General features: G+C 40.9%; 1 protein-coding gene across 2 annotated transcripts in view; it reads right to left on the bottom strand.

Moving 5' to 3' along the window:
- clybl (citrate lyase beta like) overlaps nt 1–21,575 on the bottom strand; it is a 155,635-nt gene extending 134,060 nt beyond the window's left edge. The window contains exons 1-2 of one of the 2 annotated variants that reach the window (XM_072578042.1): nt 21,453–21,575; nt 19,330–19,407 (exon numbers count right to left, since the gene is read on the bottom strand). In XM_072578042.1, coding sequence (XP_072434143.1) covers nt 19,330–19,407; nt 21,453–21,481 — 107 coding nt within the window. In that variant the 5' untranslated portion in view covers nt 21,482–21,575. The remainder of the gene's footprint in view (nt 1–19,329; nt 19,408–21,452) is intronic. The other variant, XM_072578041.1, reaches the window with a different exon arrangement.
- Between the last annotated feature and the right edge of the window lie 1,083 nt (nt 21,576–22,658).

The raw sequence follows: 22,658 nt of genomic DNA, 5'->3' as shown, positions 1-22,658 counted from the left end.
CAACAAAGAATCGCATTTTCTCTGATGCCTTTACCAATATCAGAACACACAGGTGACTGGAAAGTTAAATCACCCTGTCGACTGTGAAATTTTGTTGTGTGCACCTTTGTTGCCTCACTTCCTACCTAACATCTAAAATTTCGCACTCAGTCATAAAGTGCTTTGGGATGTTCGAAGTTCATGAGAAATGAGAGAGATTGTTATGAAGATATGTTAAAAGCAACAGAATTACCTGACAGAACCAAGTGTTCTGAAAAAAATATATAATGTAACATTTGGTCAAACAACTTGATTAGCTAGTTGCCTGGAGACAACAAAGCAGATTCAAATTAGGCCAATCAGTTTAAATTATACCCTGAAAAATACCAAATTCCAAACCAGGCTGAATTTAGTATACTAACAACCTTAAAAGCCAACGGCACAATCCGATGCTTTGGGGTATAAGACCAGGGAAAACTGGACAGCTGAGAGGAGAACTGCCAAGCTAACCACATTGGCATACTCCCCAGAAAAACAGCTCCCTTAAAGGTACCTTGATCAATCAGTAACCTGTGAAGCAGAATTCACAAGAAAAAGAAGACAGGAACACAGAAAAAACTGGAAGCTGCCTGGTTTTGAGATAAGAAGTCTTGTAAATCTTAATCGGGGGTTTTATCGGACTAGTACTGTAGAAGGGGAAGGTAAAAGATAGATTGCAGGAAGGAGTTGTAAATAGCTGTAAGTTAATTATTCTCTGTTATACTTTAAGTAATAAAATGGTTAATTTTTATTTTAAGTAGTTCTTGGTCTCTCGAACTTTTAGATTAGTGCACAAGATAAATATTTTCTGTGTTGCTGTTTTAAATTAAGCAGGAGTGTTTACCACGTGTCATAACAGAGATAAATGCCAGACTTTCTTCTTACTTATTCTATAATAGAATAGTTACAGTAAATTAGAATATTAAGATTTAAACACAGCCATGAAGTAACGAATAAAATAGTTGAGAAATAAAATAATTCTAGAAATATACGAGTTATATTCATATAGTGGCCCTCACATAATAAAATATGCAAAAATGCTTCCCAGGAGTATTATAAAACAAAATATGACACCGAGTCATGATGAGCTCAAGTTTGTGAAGGATGTAAGGTAGGAAGCTAGATCAGAGTGCATTGGAATAGTTGAGTTTGGATATAATGAAATACTGGTTGAGCATTTCAGCAGCAGATGAGCTGGGACGGGAGGAGAGATAGGTGGTATTATGGAGGTTGAGGTAAGTGATCTTTGTGATAGGGAGAATAAATGAAATCCAACACACCAGATTTTTTTTTATTTTTAGGTGGTGGGAATTGCCCATCTTAATAACCCCTGAGAAAGTGGTAGTTAGCTGCCACCTCAAACTGCTGCAGTCCATGTGATGATTATAGTTTGTTGCAGCAGTGAACACAAACTGATGTCAAAAGTTTGATGGCACTATTTTGAAGAAAAGCAGGGGAGTTCTCCCTGGTGGCCTGTCTATCCCTCAATCAACATCACTAAAACAGATTATCTGGTCATTATCACATTTGCTGTTTGCGGGACCTTACTGTGCACAAAATTGACTGTTGTGTTTCCTATAGTTTCATAAAGTAAAACCAGTTTAAATAGGCCCCTTTTAAGCATTCTGAGGATACAGCTACCAGAAACAGGTCCCAATCACAGTAGAAATTAGCAGATCACTTACTTAATGCATTGAGTTTAAGCAGCATCAAAAGTAACTATAAATGGTCTTCAAATATTGCTACTAAAATTCTATTCCATGCTTGCCAAGTATTGTAAAATCTTGTCAATTAAAGTGAAGTGTTGTCATGATTGCTTACTGCATAAAGAACATACTATCATGGAAATTAGGTCAATATAAACACCGCATGTTAGTATAATGTACAAGGCTACTTAAAATAAGTAAATCTTGGTCACTTAGACCATTCTTTAAAATTTGATAGCAATGCTTATGTTAGGTATTCCTTCTTGTTTACTGCAGGTCTAGCCTGCTTTCAATTTGCAGCTTAGTACAGAAATACAATAAAAGTGGACTTGTACTTGACCTAAAGGAAGAAGAGGGTCAGTCTGCAAAGGTTACTGATTATGTTAACATAATTTTAGGCTTTTAGTTTGGCACAAACCAATATTATTCATTTGTTTTCAACGTATTCTACATCAGCTTATACAACAGACACGGTGGCACAGTGGTTAGCACTGCTGCCTCACAGCGCCAGAGACCCGGGTTCAGTTCCCGCCTCAGGCGACTGACTGTGTGGAGTTTGCACGTTCTCCCCGTGTCTGCGTGGGTTTCCTCTGGGTGCTCCGGTTTCCTCCCACAGTCCAAAAGATGTGCAGGTCAGGTGGATTGGCCATGCTAAGTTGCCCGTAGTGTTAGGTAAGGGGTAGATGTAGATGTAGGGGTATGGGTGGGTTACGCTTCGGCGGGGCGGTGTGGACTTGTTGGGCCGAAGGGCCTGTTTCCACACTGTAAGTAATCTAATCTAATCTAATCTAATTGTGAGCACAACTCTACTAGATGTCCCTTGTACCTACTCACAGTAAGTTAGTACTTCTATTCATTACCTCTCCCAAGTAGTTACCATCTTACATAAATTCCTGGACATTGATGCAGTTCAAAATCAGTAGCAGATGTTAATTCACTATTCCTGGTCCACCAGTCCATTTTTAGCCAGGCAATGGCTGATAAGGCTAATATCGATTGTTTATTAAAAGTAACAATGAGACAAATGGACAAAACATTATGCATCTTTGTTGAAAAACAAATCTGACCTAACCAGGTAAATTGCAATGAATGATGCAACACTGGGCCATTCAATAACTTGCACTTTTAGGACACATTTAACACAGTACAGCATTTCACAAAGTGAGCAAAATGCCAGATTCTAAGAGCATTGGGCGAAGGCTTATAAAGACAAGGACAGAGTTGAAGCAACATTTAATCATGTGGTTATGGTCCTTAAATTTCATTGCATTTGTGTGAAAAAGAAATGACAACACAAATTGCCATATTGCCATAATGTCCACTGGTCTGCTCATGACCTTCAGAGAAGGGAATCTGTTGTCCTCTTACACACTGGCTTTATTTTCTTTCATAATTCTGAAGCGACATTAATCAGGAGAAAGATTCGTCCTCTCAAGTCAATTTAAGAGCCTCACAAATATCCTATCTAAAAAGAGCAGGAGAGTGCACCCCAGTATCTGACCCAATGTCTATGCAAAAAACCAACATTATTAAAACATAATCTCATTTAAAACCAAGATATTTATGAAATGTAACTTGATTGTTTTGTTCATGTACAACAATGACAACACTTTGGAAGTATTTAATTGATCAGGAAGTATGTTGAGATGTCCTGTGGTCATGCGTGACCTTATAGAAATAGAGATTTTTTTTTCTCACAAGGCTCCATAACTTTAATATCCATAGGTCAACGAAAGCAACTTTTCTGGTGTCAATCATAACCCGAGAGCAAATTAGAAAATAAATTAGAGGGACTTCAGAAGTCTTAGAATCTTGGCTGGCTGTAGGTTCAGTGCCAAAGATGTAAAGATGCCAAAGATGGTAAGATGAAAGCTTGAATAAAACTTATTTATTTGGATTTAACTTACTAATCCCAGAATGTTGATTTCAAAAACTCATTGCAGTCACTAATGTATTTTTGAAATGCTGCAATGTAGGAGACATGGGTATTAATTTGGAACCAACATCATAATGATTAGATCACTATGGGAAGGTGTTAGCCTAATATTATCACAGGACTACTCATCCAAAATTCAGCTCATGTTCTGGGGACACAAGTTTGAATCTTTCCATGACAAATGGTGAATTTGAAGTCAATGAAGGATATCTGTAATTAAGAATCTACTGATGACCAGGAGATCATTGTCAAATCATCTGGCTCACAAATATCCTTCAGGAAAGGAATTCTGCCGTCCTCAACTGGTCAGCTCCAGAGTCACAGCAATGTGAACTGCTCTTGGAAATGTTTTAACAAGCCACTCAGTGTATCAAACAGCAAAACAGCATTATTGACCTTGCAAAGTCTTCCTTACTAACATCTGGAGGCTAGTGGCAAATTTGGGAGAGCTGTCTCACAGACTCATCAAGCAACAGCCTGACATAGTCATACTCATGGAATCATACCTTACAGGCAATATCCCAGACATCATCATCATCATCCCTGGATATGTCTTATCCAAACCGGCAGGACAGACCCAGCGGACATGGTGGCACAGTGGTACACAGTTGGGAGGAAGTTGCCCTGAGAGTTGCCAACATTGACTCAAGATCCCATGAAGCCTCATGGCTTCTGGTTAAACATGAGTAGGGAAACTCCTGTTGATCACCACATAATGACTTCCCTCAACTGATAAATCAGTACTCCTCCATGCTGAACAACATTTAGAGGAAGCACTGAGGATGGCAAGGACACAGAATGAACTCTTAATGGAGGATTTCAATGTCTGCCACCAAGAATGGCTTGGCAGCAGCACTACTGATCGAACTGGTCAGGTCCCATGACAATGGCCTCAACTGGGATCTTGAGTTCCTGTCGCACTTCAGGTGGCCCCACCATACTATACACTTTCTCGTGTGCACACACTCTCACACACAAAAACTCACTCACACAGACCCTCTCTCATATACTTATTCACTCTCACTCTCTCAGATGCATATATTGCCTCACACTCTCTCTCAAACATACACACACATGCTCACTCAGATGTATAGACTCCCTCACACTCTCACACACACTCTACTCTCTCAAACTCACACACTCACCCTCCCCCCCCCCCAAACTCACTCACTCTCACACATATAAATCTGTGGGATGAATTTGTAATATGCAGTTGCATTCTATTTTGTTCAAAAAGCACACAATTTGTAGACATAAATGTGAATTTCAACAGCTTCCTCATTTCCCCTTCCCCCACATTATCCCAGTCCCAAGCCTCCAACTCAACACCTGCCTTCGGACCTGTCCATCATTCTCCCTACCGCCCTATCACCTTCTCCCTCACCTTCATCCACCCATTGCTTTCTCAGCTCCTTCCCCCAAATCCCACCTCCTCCCATTTATTTCTCAGCCCCGACCTAGAAACCTCATTCTTGATGAAGGACTTATGCCCAAAATGTCAATTCTCCTGCTCCTCGATTGCTGCATGACCTGCTGTGCTTTTCTAGCACTACACTCTCGACAATTTGTAGATAGTCAGTCAATGCGGCATTTTATAAACTTTGGAAATAAAAGACACAAACTGATTGCAAACAAGATCTCACACCTAAAATACACTGTCTGACCATTGTCCTTTATATTGATTACACCTTAAGTTATCTCGGGGTAGTGACTAGAAAGAAATTCTATTAATCAATCAAAACCAGCACTTCCATTCTAACTGATTAATGATTTAAGAGCTATCTTAGGTGTGTTGAATTCATTCGCATGACTTGAATGACCATTTGATTTTTTCCTTATAAATTTTGTGCCTAAGGTTTTCCTCTCTCGCTAACACCTGAAGAAGGAGCAGCATTGCGAAAGCTAGTATTTTCAAATAAACCCGTTGGACTATAACCTGGTGTCATGTGATTTTTGACCCTGTCCAACCTATGCCAACACCAGCACCTCAAAATCAGGTCTGAAAGGTCATAGTTACTAGATTAGGTCTGCAGCAGGTAGTGAGGGAACCAACAAGAGAGAAAAGTACACTTGATCTCACCTTATCAATCTGTCAGTTGCAGGTGCATCTGTCCATGACACTATCAGTAAGAGTGACTACTGCACGGTCCGTGTGGAGACAAAGATCTGCCCTCACATTGACAGTATGCCCCATCATGTTGTATGGCACGATCACCGTGCTAAAAGGGACAGAATTCAAACTGATCTCGCAATTCAAGACTGGACATCCAGGACGTGATGTGGGCCATCAACAGCAGCAGAATAGTACTCCAGCACAATCCACAACCTTATGGCCCAGCATATACCCTACCCAACTATTACCACCAAGCCATGGGACTAACCCTGGTTCAATGGCAGTGTGCAGGAGGACATGACAGGGATAGCACCAGGTGTATCTAAAAATGAGGTGTCAACCTGGTGAAACTACCAAACAGGACTACTTGTGTACCAAACAGCATAAGCAGCAAATGATAGACAGAGATAAATGATTCCACATCAAAACAGATCAGATCTAAACTCTGCAGTTCTGCCACATCTAGACATGAATGGTGGTGGATAATTAAACAATCCACTGCAGGAGGAAGCTCCACAAAGGTCCACATCCTCAATGATGAGGAATCCAACACATGAGTGCAAAAGGTAAGGCTGAAGCATTCACAGCAATCTCAGCCAGAAATGCTGCATGGATCAATCTTGGCCTCTTACTGTGATTGCCAACATCACAGATGCCAGTCTTTAGTCAATTCAATTCACTCCAAGTGATATCAAGAAATGGTTGGCGGTACTAGATACTGCAAAGGCCACGGGCCCTAACAACAATCTGCTAATAGTACTGAAGACTTACACAATAATAAACTGCTGCTGCCTTGGCCAAGCTATTCCAGTCCAGTTACAACACTAGCAACTTCCTGACAATGTGGAGAATTGCCAAGGTATGTCCTGTACATAAAATGCAGGAAAAGTCCAACCTAGCCAATTATCACCCAATCGTGATCAGTGAGGGAGGGTGTTTATCAACACTACTATTAAGCAGTACATGTTAAGCAATAGCCAGTTCATGGAAACCTAATTTGAGTTCCGCTAGGGCCATTCATTTCCTGACCTCATTACAGCCTGGGGTCAAATATGGACAAAAGACAGAATTCCAGAGGTGAAGTCAAAGTGGTAACCTTTGGCAAGGAAACCGCATTTGACATCCGGAGAACGCATTAGGAGTATACCTAAGAAAGAAATCAGGAGGGCAAAAAGGGGACATGAGATAGCTTTGGCAAATAGAGTTAAGGAGAATCCAAAGGGCTTCTACAAATACATTAAGGACAAAAGGGTAATTAGAAAGAATAGGGCCCCTCAAAGATCAGCAAGGCGGCCTTTGTGTGGAGCCCCTGGAGAAAGGGGAGATGCTAAACGAGTATTTTACGTCAGTGTTTACTTTGGAGGAGGACATGAAAGATATAGAATGGAGAAAAATAGATAGTGATATCTTGAAAAATGTCCATACCACAGAGGAAGAAGTGCTGGTTGTCTCAAAACGCATAAAGGTGGATAAATCCCCAGGACCTGATCAGGTGCACCCTCGAACTCTGTGGGAAGCTAGGGTAGGGACTGCTGGGCCACTTGCTGAGATATTTGCATCATCGATAGTCACAGGTGAGGTGCTTGAGACTGGAGGTTGGCTAACGTGGTACCACTATTTAAGAAAGGTGGTAAGGACGAGTCAGAGAACTATAGGCCGGTGAGCTTGATGTTGGTGGTGGGCAAGTTGTTGGAGGGAATCCTGAGGGACAGGATTTACACATATTTGGAAAGGTAAGGACTGATTAGGGATAGTCGACATGGCTTTGTGTATGGGAAATCATGTCTCACGACCTTGATCGAGCTTTCTGAAGAAGTAACAGAGAGGATTGATGAGGGTAGAATGGTGGACGTGATCTATGTGGACTTGAGTAAGGCGCTCGACAAGATTCTCCCTGGGAGACTGGTTTGCAAGGTTAGATCTCATGGAATCCAGGGAGTACGAGCCATTTGGATACAGAACTGGCTCGAATGTAGAAAACAGAGGTTGGTGGTGGAGGATTGTTTATGAGACTGGAGGCCTGTGACCAGTGAAGTGCAACAAGAATCGGTGCTGGGTTCTCTACTTTTCATCATTTATATAAATGATTTGGATGTGAATGTAGGAGGTATAGTTAGTAAGTTTGCAGATGACACCAAAATTGGAGGTGTAGTTACCTCAGATTACAACAGGATTTTGATCAAATGGGCCAATGGGCTGAGAAGTGGCAGATGGAGTTTAATTTAGGTAAATACGAGGTGCTGCATTTTGGGAAAGCAAATCTTAGCAAGATTTTTACATTTAATGGTAAGGACCTTTGGAATGTTGCTGAACAAAGAGACCTTGAAGGGTAGGTTCATCGTTCCTTGAAAGTGGAGTCGCAGGTAAATAGGATAGTGAAGAAGGCGTTTGGTATGCTTTCCTTTATTGGTGAGAGCTTTGAGTATCGGAGTTGGGAGGTCATGTTGCGGCTGTACAGGGTATTGGTTTGGCCACTTTTGGAATATTGCGTGCAATTCTGATCTCCTTCTTATAAGTATGTTGTGAAACTTGAAAGGGTTCAGAAAAAATTTACAAGGATGTTGCCAAAGTTGGAGGATTTGAGCTATAGGGAGAGGCTGAATAGGCTGGGGCTGTTTTCCCAGGAGCATTGGAGGCTGAGGAGTGACCTTATAGAGGTTTATAAAATCATGAAGGGCATGGATAGGGTAAATAGACAAGGTCTTTTCCCTGTGGAGGGGGAGTCCAGAACTAGAGGGCATAGGTTTAGGTTGAAAGGGGAAAGATATAAAAGGGACCTAAGGGGCAACTTCTTCACACAGAGGGTGGTGCATGTATGGAATGAACTGTCAGAGGAGGTGGTAGAGGCTGGTACAATTGCAACATTTAAAAGGCTCTGGATGGGTATATGAATAGGAAGAGTTTGCAGGGATATGCGCTGAGTGCTGGCAAGTGGGACTAGATAGGTTGGGATATCTGGTCAGCATGGATGAGTTGGACCGAAGGGTTTGTTTCTGTGCTGTACATCTTTATGACTCTATGACTGAGTGTGGCATCAAGAAGCCTTAGCAAAACTGAAATAATGGATATTAGGGGTCAAACTCTCTGTTTGCAAGTATGGAGCAAACTTGCACATAGGAAGATGGTTGTGATTGTTGGAGGTCAGTCATGTCAGTTCCAGGACATCTATGCAGGAGTTCCTCAGAGTAGTGTCCTAGTCCCAATCACCTTCAGCTGCTTCACCATGACCTTCCCACTATCGTAAGGTCAGAAGTGGGGATGTTCATCAATGACTGCACAATGTTCAGCATCATTTGTAACTCTCAGATACTGAAAAAGTCCATGTTCAAATACAATAAAATCTGGACAATATCCAGGCCTCAGCTGGCAATTCGCAAGTAATATTCGCACCACACAAATGCGAAGTAATGACCATCGATAAGCTCCCCTCCAAGCCACTCACCATCCTGACTTGGAAATTTATTGCTGTTCCCTTCACTGTTGCTGGTTCAAATCCTAGATTCCCTCCTTAATGGCATTGTGGGTCTACCCTCCACATGAGGATTGCAGTGATTCAAGAAGGCAGCTCACCACCACCTTCTCAAAGGCAGTTAGGGACGGGCAATAAATGCTGGTCAGCCAGCAATGCCCACACATGCCAAGAGTGAATAAAAAAGATAATCTGTTTTGGTGATATCAAACAGATCATTTTACCTGTTCTTCTTCAAAGTAATGCCATGGGATATTTGCATCATTTGAGAGGGAAGGTTTAATGACTCCTCTAAGAGATGACATATTTGGCTGTGCTGGGTAGGAATGCCAGCCTAGATTCTAGCGCACAACTCTTTAAAGTTACTTTTTATTTTGAAAGTTACAATTTTCACAGTCTTAAAGTACACAGATATAAAACCTGAGGACAATGAGACACTGACTACATCAATAAACTCTGGTCTGAGGAAGGATACATGCGAGATTGAGTTGCTCGGTTGATATGGGCTCAATGGTAGAAGAGATGTATATCTTGCTGTTTCTTGGTGGGCATGGGCAAGGGAGAGACAGGTACCACCTCAACTTTAAAATTCTCGTATGTGTTTTAATCCCCTCCCTGGCTTTTCCCCCCGCCATTTCTATAACCTTTCTAGCCATACCCCATTCCCTCGGGTCTTTCAAATCAACATTTTTGGTCTCTTGCACTTCTCACTGCCATACTGGTGCTCACAGTTGCCTGGACCCCAAGCTATTCAGTCTAAACTCATCGATCTCCACTCCTTTTTTAAGATACTCCTTAAAATTTGGGGTGGCACACTGGCTCAGTGGTTAGCGCTGCAGCCTCTCAGTGTCAAGGACCCAGATTCGATTCCAGCCTCGGGCAACTACCTTTGTGGAGTTTGCACATTCTCTCTGTGTCTGCGTGGGTTTCTGCTGGGTGCTCCAGTTTCCTCCCACAGTCCAAAGATGTGCAGGTTAGGTGGATTGACCATGCTACATCGCCCTTAGTGTTCAGTGCATTAGTCAGGAGAAATTAGAGAAATAAGGGAATGGGTCTGGGGAAAGATATAAAAGGGACCTAAGGGGCAACTTCTTCACATAGAGGGTGGTGCGTGTATGGAATGAACTGTCAGAGGAAGTACAATTTAGAGGCTACAAGTAGAGGCTGGTACAATTGCAACATTTAAAAGGCTCTGGATGGGTATATGAATAAGAAGAGTTTGCAGGGATATGCGCCGAGTGCTGTTCAGAGGGTCGGTGTGGACTTGCTAGGTCAAACGGCCTGTTTCTACACTGTAGGGATTCTAAGTTAAAATCTTCCTCCTGGCTAAGCATTTTCAGCCCCCGTGATAATACTTTCATATGATGATGCGTTTTGTGTATCAATCACTGAAGAAATTCTCACTGTACCTTAATTAGTGTAATCATTACAGTTCATTGCGGCAAAACAGTACAGCTGCTAATCAGAAAATGAGACCTCTATGACATACAGCACTTTCAAACATGTACTTGAAATTGAATTTGTGGGAAGATGAGGGTAGGAAAGATGTATCAAATTACACTTAAACGTGCTTAAGAACAATTGCTTAACTGTGACAAATAACCATATAACACCATGAAATAGTGCAGTATCACACTAGCTTTATTCAGTCCTACTTGCACAGAAACAATACATTTAACACACCCATTGAGAAAACCTTTAAAAAGTTTTGGAAATATTTAGCATGAAATAATTGCCTGATAACTGATTTGGTTGAAGACAGAAATAATCAAGGATGTTTTAAAAACATGATTTTGTGCCAGAAGTGTCTGATTTTGTGGAGATGATGTCTCAAAGTATAGAAAGTTAGAATTTATTTATTTGTATCATAAATAATTTTTAAAAACATGCCAAATTCAAGTGAACAGAATTTGCAAAAGCTTTTTTTAACTGCACAATTATGATATTGTTTTGTTTGCTGATACATTCTTAAAATGGAGTCCAAAGCACTGCAATTTCACTACAAAATAAAATGAGTAAACTGCTAATTGTTTTTGTTTACGTGATTGCAACATAGCACTGAACAATGATAGAGGAATCCACATTTGGCAGATCTGTAGATAACAAGTTTAGAAAAAGAAATAGTTTTCAAGATATTGCTAGTTTTCCCTGAAAAGAATACCTGATTTTATTGATGCCTTTCACTTTCAAAATTCAAGTTTTCTTTTGAATTTTAACATGCCTTAATAAAAAAAAGTATTTCTATATTTGTAGCTTCCACCATTCCAGGATAAGGAACAACCTAGTTACATAACAAAAAAGAAATACATTTGTTGTATTTATATCTAATGAAGGCTCAAGGTTCAAGTTCTATTCATCTTGACTGACAGTTTCATGCAGCACAGAGGGAAAGCTACACTGTCATCAGCGCTTTCTACTGTTTGGAATATAAAACTGATTGTCTGTACAATTGGACTTTAAAGATCTATTGGACAGTTCTTTTATGCTTGTATGGAATGTATGTTGTTTTCTATGCCATCATTTATTGCCCATCCCTAACTGTCCTCACAAAGTGGTAGTGAGCCATCGTCTTCAGCAACAGTGCTGTAATGAAGGGAATTTCAGGATTTTGCATGGACGTTGTCCAGACCTAGCTGCATATGAACACTGATTGCCTCAATATTTGTGGAATAATGAATAGTGTTGAATAATGTTCAACTATCAACAAACATGCTCTATTTTCTCCAGCAATATCTGTTTATACTCCCCCCTGACCTTATGGGGGCGTGAAGGTCATTGTTGAAGCAGCTGAATGCCACTGGGCCTAGGACACTAACTTCAGGACCTCCTGCAGCAATGTCCTGGGACATAAACATTTGGTCTTCAACAACCACAACCAACTTCCTTTGTACTAGATTTCGTCCAACCATATGGAAAATGTTTTTGATTCCCACTGATTCCTGCTTTGCCAGGTCTCCTCGATGCCACACTAGTCAAATTCATTGTGTGAATTTAAAATGAGTAGCAATTGTGATAGATCTCCATTCTGTCCCTTGAAGTCAATAGCAATCACTCTCATCTTAGCTCCTGAGTTCAACTCTTTGATCTATGTTTGGACCAACGCTGAAATCAGTTCAGGAGCACTGGAAAGAATCAGGTAATTCTTCAAGAACGACATTAACTTATCTTTCAGCTCCTTTGCTGATTCTGTTGAGCCTGCCTTTATAACAATGTTGCCTTAAAAGTAATTAATTGAAAGCACTGGACTTTGGAACATCCCAAAACTAGAGTAAGATTATATAGGTATAGGATAACAAGTGTTTTTTCCCCAAGTTGCACTGTTTTCAAAAAGCGATTGTCCATCCTACAAGATAGAGTACACTGCTTCATGTAACAAATCTCCGGTGAGCCACCTCTCTTTCATTGATTGAAGGATAGGGAAGAAAAAGACCATTTGAAAACAAGAACACAAATTTTAAACTAGAGCCATTGTTGGGTGAATGGGACTGGTTCAAGTTAGAATCCAAGACACAGAGCTTTGTATGAACGTGAAGTTTAAGGAGGGTGCAAAACATGGATGTGGCTTTCAGCAGAAGATGAATTGACGGAGAGGCAGAGGCAGCCGTGGCTTAGAGATGGAAGCAAGCCATCTTATTGATGGCACAGTTATGTGTTTGAAAGCTCATCCCTGGGTCATATAAAACGGTATTGTTGTGAGTGGCCTGGATCAACTTCAGACAGCTACCGTGGAGAGGGGCTAGGGAATAGAAACTTTAGAAGTCAGCAAAAGGCATCATGCAGATGAGAAAGAAGAAGCCAAAGATCGATCCTTCAAGGAAACCAGAGGTAACAATAAAGGAGCAGGAAGAGGGCCATTGCAAGTGATTCTCTGGCTACAACAGGATATAGCACACTTAAAGAAAATTTCACAAAGCTGTGTATTTAGCGATGACTAAAGATGGATCTGACATTTGTATTTTGTTAATATACTTTCATTGAAATAAGCTTATTTATTGAAAGTGTTATTGATTGTAATCTCAACTTGTCCACATTTAAGCTTCTTCAGCAAATAGATGCACTATCATTCTCAGAACAATACTGCACCTGTCTGTTAAGAAAAAAGAACCAGATAAAGAAAGGATTTAATATTTGGTAGGTATTCTAAGATTATTGCATTTTACAACCTAAAAGACCTCCCAAAGCTCTACACAGTAAATTAAGTACTCTTTCAAGTGTCGTCACTGCTGTAATGCAGGAAATGTGGCAGCCAATTTGCACACAGCAAGGTCCCACAAATACAATGAGATTCTGACCAGACAATCTGTTTTACTGATCTTGGTTGAGACATAAATAGTGGCCAGGCTTCAAGAGAATTCACTAACCATTCTTCTTAAAGTGTCATTTTTAACACCCTGGAAGAGAAATCAAAATAAGTTTGAAAGAATAATCCAGTAAGACAACACGGAAGCCTTATAGTTCACTTATACACATTCATTATCCTCTATAAAATATATTGCAGAGTAAATTCCCAGTCATTAGTTGCTAATGCAGAAGACAGCAGTATCATGTTTCATCTGATTATTTTGTGTTTGCTTGAAAAGTTGTTAAAACTAAAACAATGCAGCAACTCCCTTTTTAAACCAAAATTATACATCATTGTGTGAATCAAAAATGAGTAGCAATTGTGACAGATCTCCATTCTGTACATAACTGACTTCAGATAGGTTAAATTTAATCTATTTATGTACAAAAAATTCAAGCCTGTCATTTTCTGATTTTGTAATGAAAAAAAAACCTCGCAAGGCTTTGTTTTACTTTGTTGTGTCACTGTCCATGCTGGAAAATCAGTTAACTCAAACTGCAAAAGAAAATGTTCTGCAAAAGTCTAAGTGGCTAGGCTTAATTGGATATGTTGTAGGAAATAGATTACACTTCTGATTTTTATAACCTGTAGTTTAAAGCTTTTGCAGGCCAAAAAAAGGGGAAACTGCCCATTAACTTATCAGTTCCAGGCCTTGCCTTTTTAATTGACAACCTCAGGGCGACTTTCATCACTTGTCGACTTCATACTTGCAGTCAATTTTTTTCCTTTGGGATATTACTTAATCATTGTCATGATGGTGTTCCTGATACAGTGCAGCTCGCACGGTAAAGCAGGCAAGACATTCAAGCTTTGCGGAAAAATAAAACACTCCTTTTGCAATGGAAACCTGTGCAGAACATGCCTACATAACAATAATCAGTAAACTTCAAAGACAATTAAATCGCGGGTGAAGCCCTCAGACATTTTGATATTTGGTTCTATATAAATGCAAGCGTTATTTTTTTTTAAAAACTGTATAAATTTAAATTCTTAACCTTATTCTTTATATCCAGATGCTTAGATTAATGCTGTAGATCTACAACTGCATAAAATGTAAGGTACCTCCTCTGTACAAGGCAATAATATTTTTGATGCCCAACTTCATTATCCATGTGACGTAAAGTTTATGTACAGTAGTATCTTTTCAGACGCCTCAAAGCAGCCATAACATGGCGTGGCAGATACCCAGTATGCTCTTGCACTTGATTTTGTGCTGAGGATTAGCAGAACCTCTATAATTGGGTCTTTGGAATGTCATCTGTCATGAATTACATACACCTGGGAACATGGTTTGATGCTCAATATGGACAGATTACTGGAATTTTCAAACCGCGCTTTCGTTGTAATTGACATTTGAATTGTTTGAAGTTTCTCATTAACTTCTTTAACAAATTAAATGCAGATGTATATAACTTAACGGTGTACAGTACAAGGAAAAATGATGATTGAATCACAATTTATTTTACAAAATCCAGCATGAGGAAATTTAACTCTTCCACAACTTGTGAGTCATAAAATTCCGAGTCCTGTGTTCTTGCACTTTGTGAGTTTTGTCATTGCATTTAGTTAAATACACAAAGGATTAACTCAGTGGGTAACACTCTTGCATCTGAGTCAAAAGATTGGGAGTTCAAGTCTTACTCCAGGGACTTGAGCACAAAAAGCTTGGCGGATACACAAATACAGCACTGAGGGAGAACTGCACTGTTGGAGACAATGTTTTTTGGATGATAAATTAAACCAAGGCCCCAACTGTTCTTTCAGTTGGGTATAAAAAGATTAGAGAATCACGGAATTGAGAGCAGCAGAGTGGATCAGTGATTATCACTACTGCCTCACATCACCAGGGACCCAGGTTCAATTTCACCCTCGGTCAACTGTCTATGTGAAGTTTACACATTCACCCTGTGTCTACATGTGTTACTGCCAAGTGTTCCGGTTTCCTCTCACAGTCAACAATATGCAGGTTAGGTGGATTGGCCATGATAAATTGCCTGTAGTGTTTAGGGATGAACAGGTTAGGTGTGTTAGCCATAGGAAATGTAGGGTTAGAGAAAGGGTTGGGGCGTGGGTCTGGGTGGGATGCTGTTCAGAGGATCGGTGTGGACTTCTTGGGTCAAGCGGCCTGTTTCCACACTTTATGAATGCTATGGAGAATTGTTATGGTACAGAAAGAGGCCATTTGGTCCATCATGACTAAACAGATTCTACCAGCTAATGCCAATCTCGTGCCCTTTCCCTATATCCCTTAACATTATTTCTATCAAAATAATCATCCAATACTCTCTTGAATGTAACGTCTTGATTGAACCTGTCTCCACACACTCCCAGGTAGAGCATTCCACATACTAACCATTCCTTACATCACACTTGCTTCATTTGCACATCACTTTAAATCTCTGCCTTTTTTCCTTCATGAATAAGAAAAGCTTCTCCCAATCTATTCTATCCAGCCTGTTTATGTTTTTGAGAACTTCTATCAATCGCCTGTCAGCCTTCTTCTCTCCAAGGAGAACAGTCCCAACTACTTCAATCTGTCCTCATAACAGCGGTTTGTCATTCCTGCAATCATTCACTTCTGCACTCTCTCCAATGCATTTATATCTTTCCTACAGCGTACAACACTCCTGCTGAGGTCTAACAAGTGTCTTGTACAGGTTCAACATCACTTTCCTGCTTTTGTACTCATTTACATTCCCTGACAATCTGCCTTATATTGTCTGGTCTTTGGCTCAATTTGAACCAATAAAATGAAACAATCAATCATTCATAATTCTGTTATGTAACTTTTTGAAAAATAACTTTACAGTTTAATGTAAATTTCACTTAGTACTTGCTCTTTCTTACAGCTAACTTGTTTCCATTGCAACAATCTCAGACAAACTACAATTTGCACAATTCTGTTTTGCAACAAGTGAACTTACCTGTGGCATTAAGCAAAGTACAGTATCACATCAGTTTTCCAGAACAAGAAAATGCAGTCAAACTGATGCATTTTTCTTTTGTAAAGAGCATAAAACACATGACACTATTTCTGAAATCATGCTGCAAACATACTCAGGACGTTAGGCTTTGAGTATTAAATCAAAGACTGGCTTCAAACACAAAGAGATGCTTTAAATCTGCAACATATAACTACCCTGACATATCAGCAAGCTTTACTCAGTTAGGACAGAGCCAAGTTTCAATGTGAGCCATACCAGGTTGAACTGCCTGCCAGCAAGGATCATATATCATCACTTGCTGAGTGATAGGTGAAATCATTCTGCAGGTAGAAAGAAGGGAAAAGAAACAGAAAACTTGTGAGAAAAGTTCAATAGCTATCAAAACATGGAAACAAACGAACAGATTAGGAGTCTGGTTATACAAAATGGAATTGGATAAATATTTTAAGTTGAAACTAGCAGGGCTATAGGGATAGAACAGTGAGAGTGGCACTAATTAAATAACACTTTCAAATGGCTGACACATATATGATGAGCTGAAATGAGTGGAGGACACACTCCTATCAACATCAACAGAGCTGAAGTGGAGAGGTCAAGAAAGTTACAGTCCGAAGAACGATGATAACCAACATCTGTCCTGGACCTCCCACATAGATACAATGGTCAAGAAGGCACAGCAGAGCCTCTTCTTCTGCAAGAGCTTAGGAAATTCGGATGGTAGTAAGGACCCTCACCACCATAGAAAGTACTCTACCCGGGTGTATAATGGCTTGGTATGGCAACTGCTCTGCTCTGGACTGTAAGAAACTACAGAAAATTGTGTGCACAGCCCAGACCATCACAGAAGCCAGCCTCCCATCCATGGACTCCATTTACACTACTTGTTGCCCCAGAAAAGGCTGCCAACTTCATCAAAATCCCATCCCATCTCAGTAATACTCTCTTCCAGCCTCTTCCATCAGGCAGAAGATACAGAAGCTTGAACACACGCACCAACAGGTTCAAGAACAGTTTCTTCTCTGCTCTTGTTAGACTGCTGAATGGAACTCTCTAATTTCAAACCTAATTGTTGACCTTGCTTCTATGCACCGTATGAAATATATTCTTGTAGTGCTCTGATCTGCCTGCACTACTCGCAAAACAAAACTTTTCACTGTACTTAGATATATGTGACAACAATAAATAAAAACATATCAAACCAAATAAGTCACCTTCTGTATCATATGAGATTTGTGCAGAACTTTGACATGAGGTTTGAGAGATATTAATATAAATGTTGATTAACAATGGCAGGAATTTTTGGGTGTAAGTGAGGACACAGTACAGAGGTTCATCCCAAAGAAAAGAAATATTATCCGCGGGGGGTGTGATTAGACAGTCATGGCTGACAAAGGAAGTCAGGAACTGTATCAAAGAAAAAGAGAGAGCCTATAATGTGGCCAACAGCACTGGGAAATCAGAAGATTGGATAGACTACAAAAAAAAAGAGGACAACAAAGAGAGAAATAAGGAAGGAGAGGATGAAATATGAAGGTAGGCTAGCCAGTAATATTAGAAATCACAGTAAAAGTTTCTTTCACTACATAACAAACAAACAAGAGGCAAAAGTAGACATTGGGCTGCTCCAAACTGATGCAGGAAGGCTAGTGCTGGGAGATAAGGAAATAGTACTTTGCGTCAGAGAATTGGAATAAAAGGCTCTTTTTCGGAATGGCAGCCGATGACAAGTGGTGTCCCGCAGAGTTCAGTTTTGGGGCCGCAGCTGTTCACTTTATACAATAGTGATCTATATGAAGGGACTGGGGGCATTCTGGCAAAGTTTGCCAATGATACGAAGTTAGGTGGACAGGCAGGTAGTACTGAGGAGGTGGGGAGGCTGCAGAAAGATTTAAACTATTTAGGAGAGTGGTCCAGGAAATGGCTGATGAAATTCAATATGAGCAAATGCAAGGTCTTGCACTTTGGAAAAAAGAATACAGGCATGGACTATTTTCTAAATGGTGAGAAAATTCATAAAGCCAAAGTACAAAGGGATTTGGGAGTGCTAGTCCAGGATTCTCTAAAGGTTAACTTGCAGGTCGAGTCCTTGATTAAGAAAGCAAATGTAATGTTGTCATTTATCTCAAGAGGGTTGGAATATTAAAGCAGCAATGTGCTGAGACTTTATAAAGCTCTAGTTAGGGACCCCATTTAGAATACTGTGTCCAATTTTGGGCCCCACACCTCAGGAAGGACATACTGGCACTGGAGCGTGTCCAGCAGAGATTCACAAAGATGATCCCTGGAATAGTAGGCCTAACATACAATGAATGGCTGAGGATCCTGGGATTGTATTCATTTGAGGTTAGAAGGTTGAGGGGAGATTTAATAGAAACTTAAAGATAATGCATGGCTTAGAAAGGGTGGATGCTGGGAATTTGTTTCCGTTAGGCAGGAAGACTAGGACCCGTGGGCACAGCCTTAGAATTAGAGGGGGTCAATTTAGAACGGAAATGAGAAGACATTTCTGCAGCCAGAAAATGGTGGGCCTGTGAAATTCATTGCCATGGAGGACAGTGGAGGCTGGGACATTAAATGCCTTCAAGGCAGAGATTGACAAATTCTTGATCTCGCAAGGAATTAAGGGCTACAGGGAAAGTGTAGATAAGTGGAACTGAAATGCCCATCAGCCATGATTATATGGTGGAGAGAACTTGATGGGCCGAATGGCCTTTCTTCCACTCATACATCTTATGGTCTAACAGGCAAATGAAATGTGAAGAACATCTTTTATAATGTTCAATTACAATAGTTTACTCACAAATAAATCTCTCTGTCAACAGTTCTGAAGCAGGCATTCCGTTTTGGAGGAAACCATCTTGTTATGTTGGTGGAGATCCTGTAGAAAGATTACAGCAACAGCATTAAGGTCAGGTTTAGCAGTCACCATCTTGAAATAAGGCAATCAAGTAGAAGTAAAGCAATCTTACTAATACTTAGAATAACATTAAGTCTCAGGAAAATATTTTAAAAAGCCTGAATCAAATTTATTCCTTTTTGTTTGATCAATAATAAGCACATTAAACTCAGGAAAAATATCACAGTCTCATTTTATTTGAAGGTGGGGGTGAGCAGTTAGGAAAGCCCCCAAATTTGAAAAGTTGAAATGCACAAAAGGAAGCTATCCAGCATTTTAATCCGCTGTGCACAGAATACAAGTTTGGCAAATCAACACATAGCCATAAAATGTCTGACATTAGGTGAATTTTCTAAACATGGCTACGTGATCCTGGTGTACATCAAGCTACATACCAAAAAACGCATCAACGGCTTTCTAAAGAGAAGCCCAAACCTGACACTTATTTGAGTTATTCTCCAAGCTACCAGCACTCATAATAAACATCCCCAACATTTCGGTTATCAATAAGGCACAGTTTTTATATTGCTTTGTTAGTGCTGTTCATCATCTGAATACACATTAGACCAGATGGTAATTGCCCACTGCACAGAGCTGAATTCGACAAGAAGCAAAACCTCAATAACTTGCACACCTAGAGGGTGGTGAAAGTGAGGACTGCAGATGCTGGAGATTACAGTCGAGAGTGTGGTGCTGGAAAAGCACAGCAGGTCAGGCAGCATCTGAGGAGTCGGAAAATCTTTTGCCCGAAACTTCAATTTTCCGGCTCCTCGGATGCTGCCTGACCTGCTGTGCTTTTCCAGCACCACACTCTCAACACACATCTGGAGTTGTTAATGTATAAGAACAATGCAGTCAGAAACAATGAATGGAGAATTTGGCAGAAAAATGGAAATAGTGGTGACACTCCTCGCCACAGCTCTCCCTTGCCTCCATCCCTCTACATCCATTACTCGTGACACTCTCACCAGTGGAACAGAATTCTTGTTGATCATTTCGTTCCTATATTCAGCTTTTTTCTGTCTTATGGTATTACAGGAGGAAAGCGAGATAGGTTTGGAGAGTATTCCTTAGCAACAGGCAAAATTAGCTGAAGGGATGGCTGTTGACACTGAAATGAATGGAGGACAGGATCCACAAGCAAAGGAGAGAGATATCGGGTCAAGGCAACAGGTAATTGCAGGAGATAATGCAGCTGGGCAGGAATTAGGATGATACAGATATCAGAGCTTTGGGCAAAAGGTTCAAAAGCTAAAGGAGGGGAAGCCACCTATAACATAGCAGGTGGAAATAAGTATAGTGAGAATATGAGGCTGAACTGCACTTTTGGGGTCAAAGCAGAGATTGCAACTCATCCAAGACAAGGTGCAAAGAAAAGCAGACTGAAATTCATGGAGAGGGAGAGAGGGGGTTTGAGAGAGAGAAAAATAAATGGATGTCATTCAATTTATTGCCACGTGTATTTTTAGAAAGAAAAACAGTAAAAGGTTTTACAAGTCGCCATACCAAGGCACCTAAACCTGCAAAGAGAAGAAACAGTTTTGAGAAAGTCATACCGGACTCAAAATGTTAATTCTGTTTATCTCCCTAAAGTGCTGCCAGATCCGCAGTTTCTCCAGCACTTTGCGTTTTGGTTTCAGATGTAATCGCAGGAGAAGCTGCCTGTCACAGGGACAAGTGTGGTCAACCATGGTGTGACTGCAGATGCTGGAATCTGTGCTGAAAACAACAAATGCTGGAGGTCACAGAGGGTCAGGCACCGTCCATGGAGACAGAGCAGGCGAACGGTTCGAGTCTGGAAGACTCTTCATCAGGGCTGATGTGAAGTGTGGAGGGGGACAACATTTATACTGTAGATGGTGGGGGTGCAGTGTCATGGACAAGGTCAGTTCAGAGGTGGAACTTAAGGAGTTGACGTGTGCAGTGGGAAAAATAATATGGCTCGAAGAGCGACTTTGTCCCTCAAGAGTCGCGGTGTCCCTCAGAGAAATAGCAGCCCAACCCAGCCCTTCACTTCTCCAACTTACAGCAGCTCCCTGATCCGCACAACCGCCATCTTAACACGGTTAGAAACCCTCGCTGATTGGTGCAGCGTGGCCCGCCTGCTGATTGGTGGAGAGGGGCACCATTTCCGAGGGGTGGGGAGCGGCTTGTCTGTTGGTTGGTGGCGAAGGTGTCGTCTGCCGATTGGTGGAGAGGGACGTATTTGGTGATTGGTGGGGAGGACCCGTTTGCTGATTGGCGTAGAGTAGTCCAGCCCGCTGATTGGTGAAGATGGGGGCCAATGATTCCTTGATGCTGATGGGCACGCCTTCTGATTGGGGAAGCGTGAGAAAGCGCCTGCTGATTGGTTCTATCGCACGCCTGTTGATTGCTGCGGTTGATGATTGGATGACAGGTTGATTGACGGGTCCGCGTGCTTTGCGAGATGCTCCTGTCCATCACTGGCCCCGGGATTTGCTGCGGGAGTGGTTGCTGGGTTTAGCGTGTAATGTGTTATATATTACAAATGTAACAACATCAAAATGTGGGAAATGATTTAGTGCATCTCATTTGCAAATGCATTTGACACATGTCCTGTCAATCCTGTTCCAGTAGAGTGTTAATTGTATGTTAATAGTGTTTAATTGTGTTCAGGTGGTGGGTGGGCATTAAGTGAGGATTCACAGATTTCTGCAGCCTGGGGAAGTCCATGTTTGAAATTGCATTACTTCCGTTTTGTTCTTCGGTTTCTGGTTGCATGTCAGGGCAATGCACCTGATTTTTGACCTTCATTATGCCTGATGGAGGGCTTTTGCCCCAAATGTCAATTTTCCTGCTCCTCGGATGCTGCCTGACCTGCTGTGCTTTTCCAGCACCACTCTAATCTTGAGTCTAATCTCCAGCATCTGCAGTACCCACTTCTGATCTTTGACAACCTGGTATGGTGTGCAAGCCTGGGTCTAGTCAACCAGGCAGGCCTTAGGTAGGTTCACTATCACCAATCCCTCTTATTGGTGCTAGTCAAAGTTACTGATGTCAAGTGGGGAAGATGTACACACGCAATTTTGGCAAAAGATAGCTCAATCTTGATCAGTATATTGGTTTATTCTACATTCTACAAAGGATGACCTCAGCAGATCCTGTGAACAGAGACCAGTTAATTGCTTTTTCAGTTTTCTCTTCATTCTTAACGTCAATTTCTTTTCGTGTGTGTGCGTAAGGTGGAGTATGTAAGGGAGTAGAGTTTTAAA

This window comes from Chiloscyllium punctatum, chromosome 9, assembly GCF_047496795.1.
Source record: "Chiloscyllium punctatum isolate Juve2018m chromosome 9, sChiPun1.3, whole genome shotgun sequence".
NCBI lineage: Eukaryota > Metazoa > Chordata > Chondrichthyes > Orectolobiformes > Hemiscylliidae > Chiloscyllium > Chiloscyllium punctatum.
The sequence above is the reverse complement of the archived record's forward strand: the minus strand, read 5'-3'. Positions and strand labels throughout refer to the sequence as shown.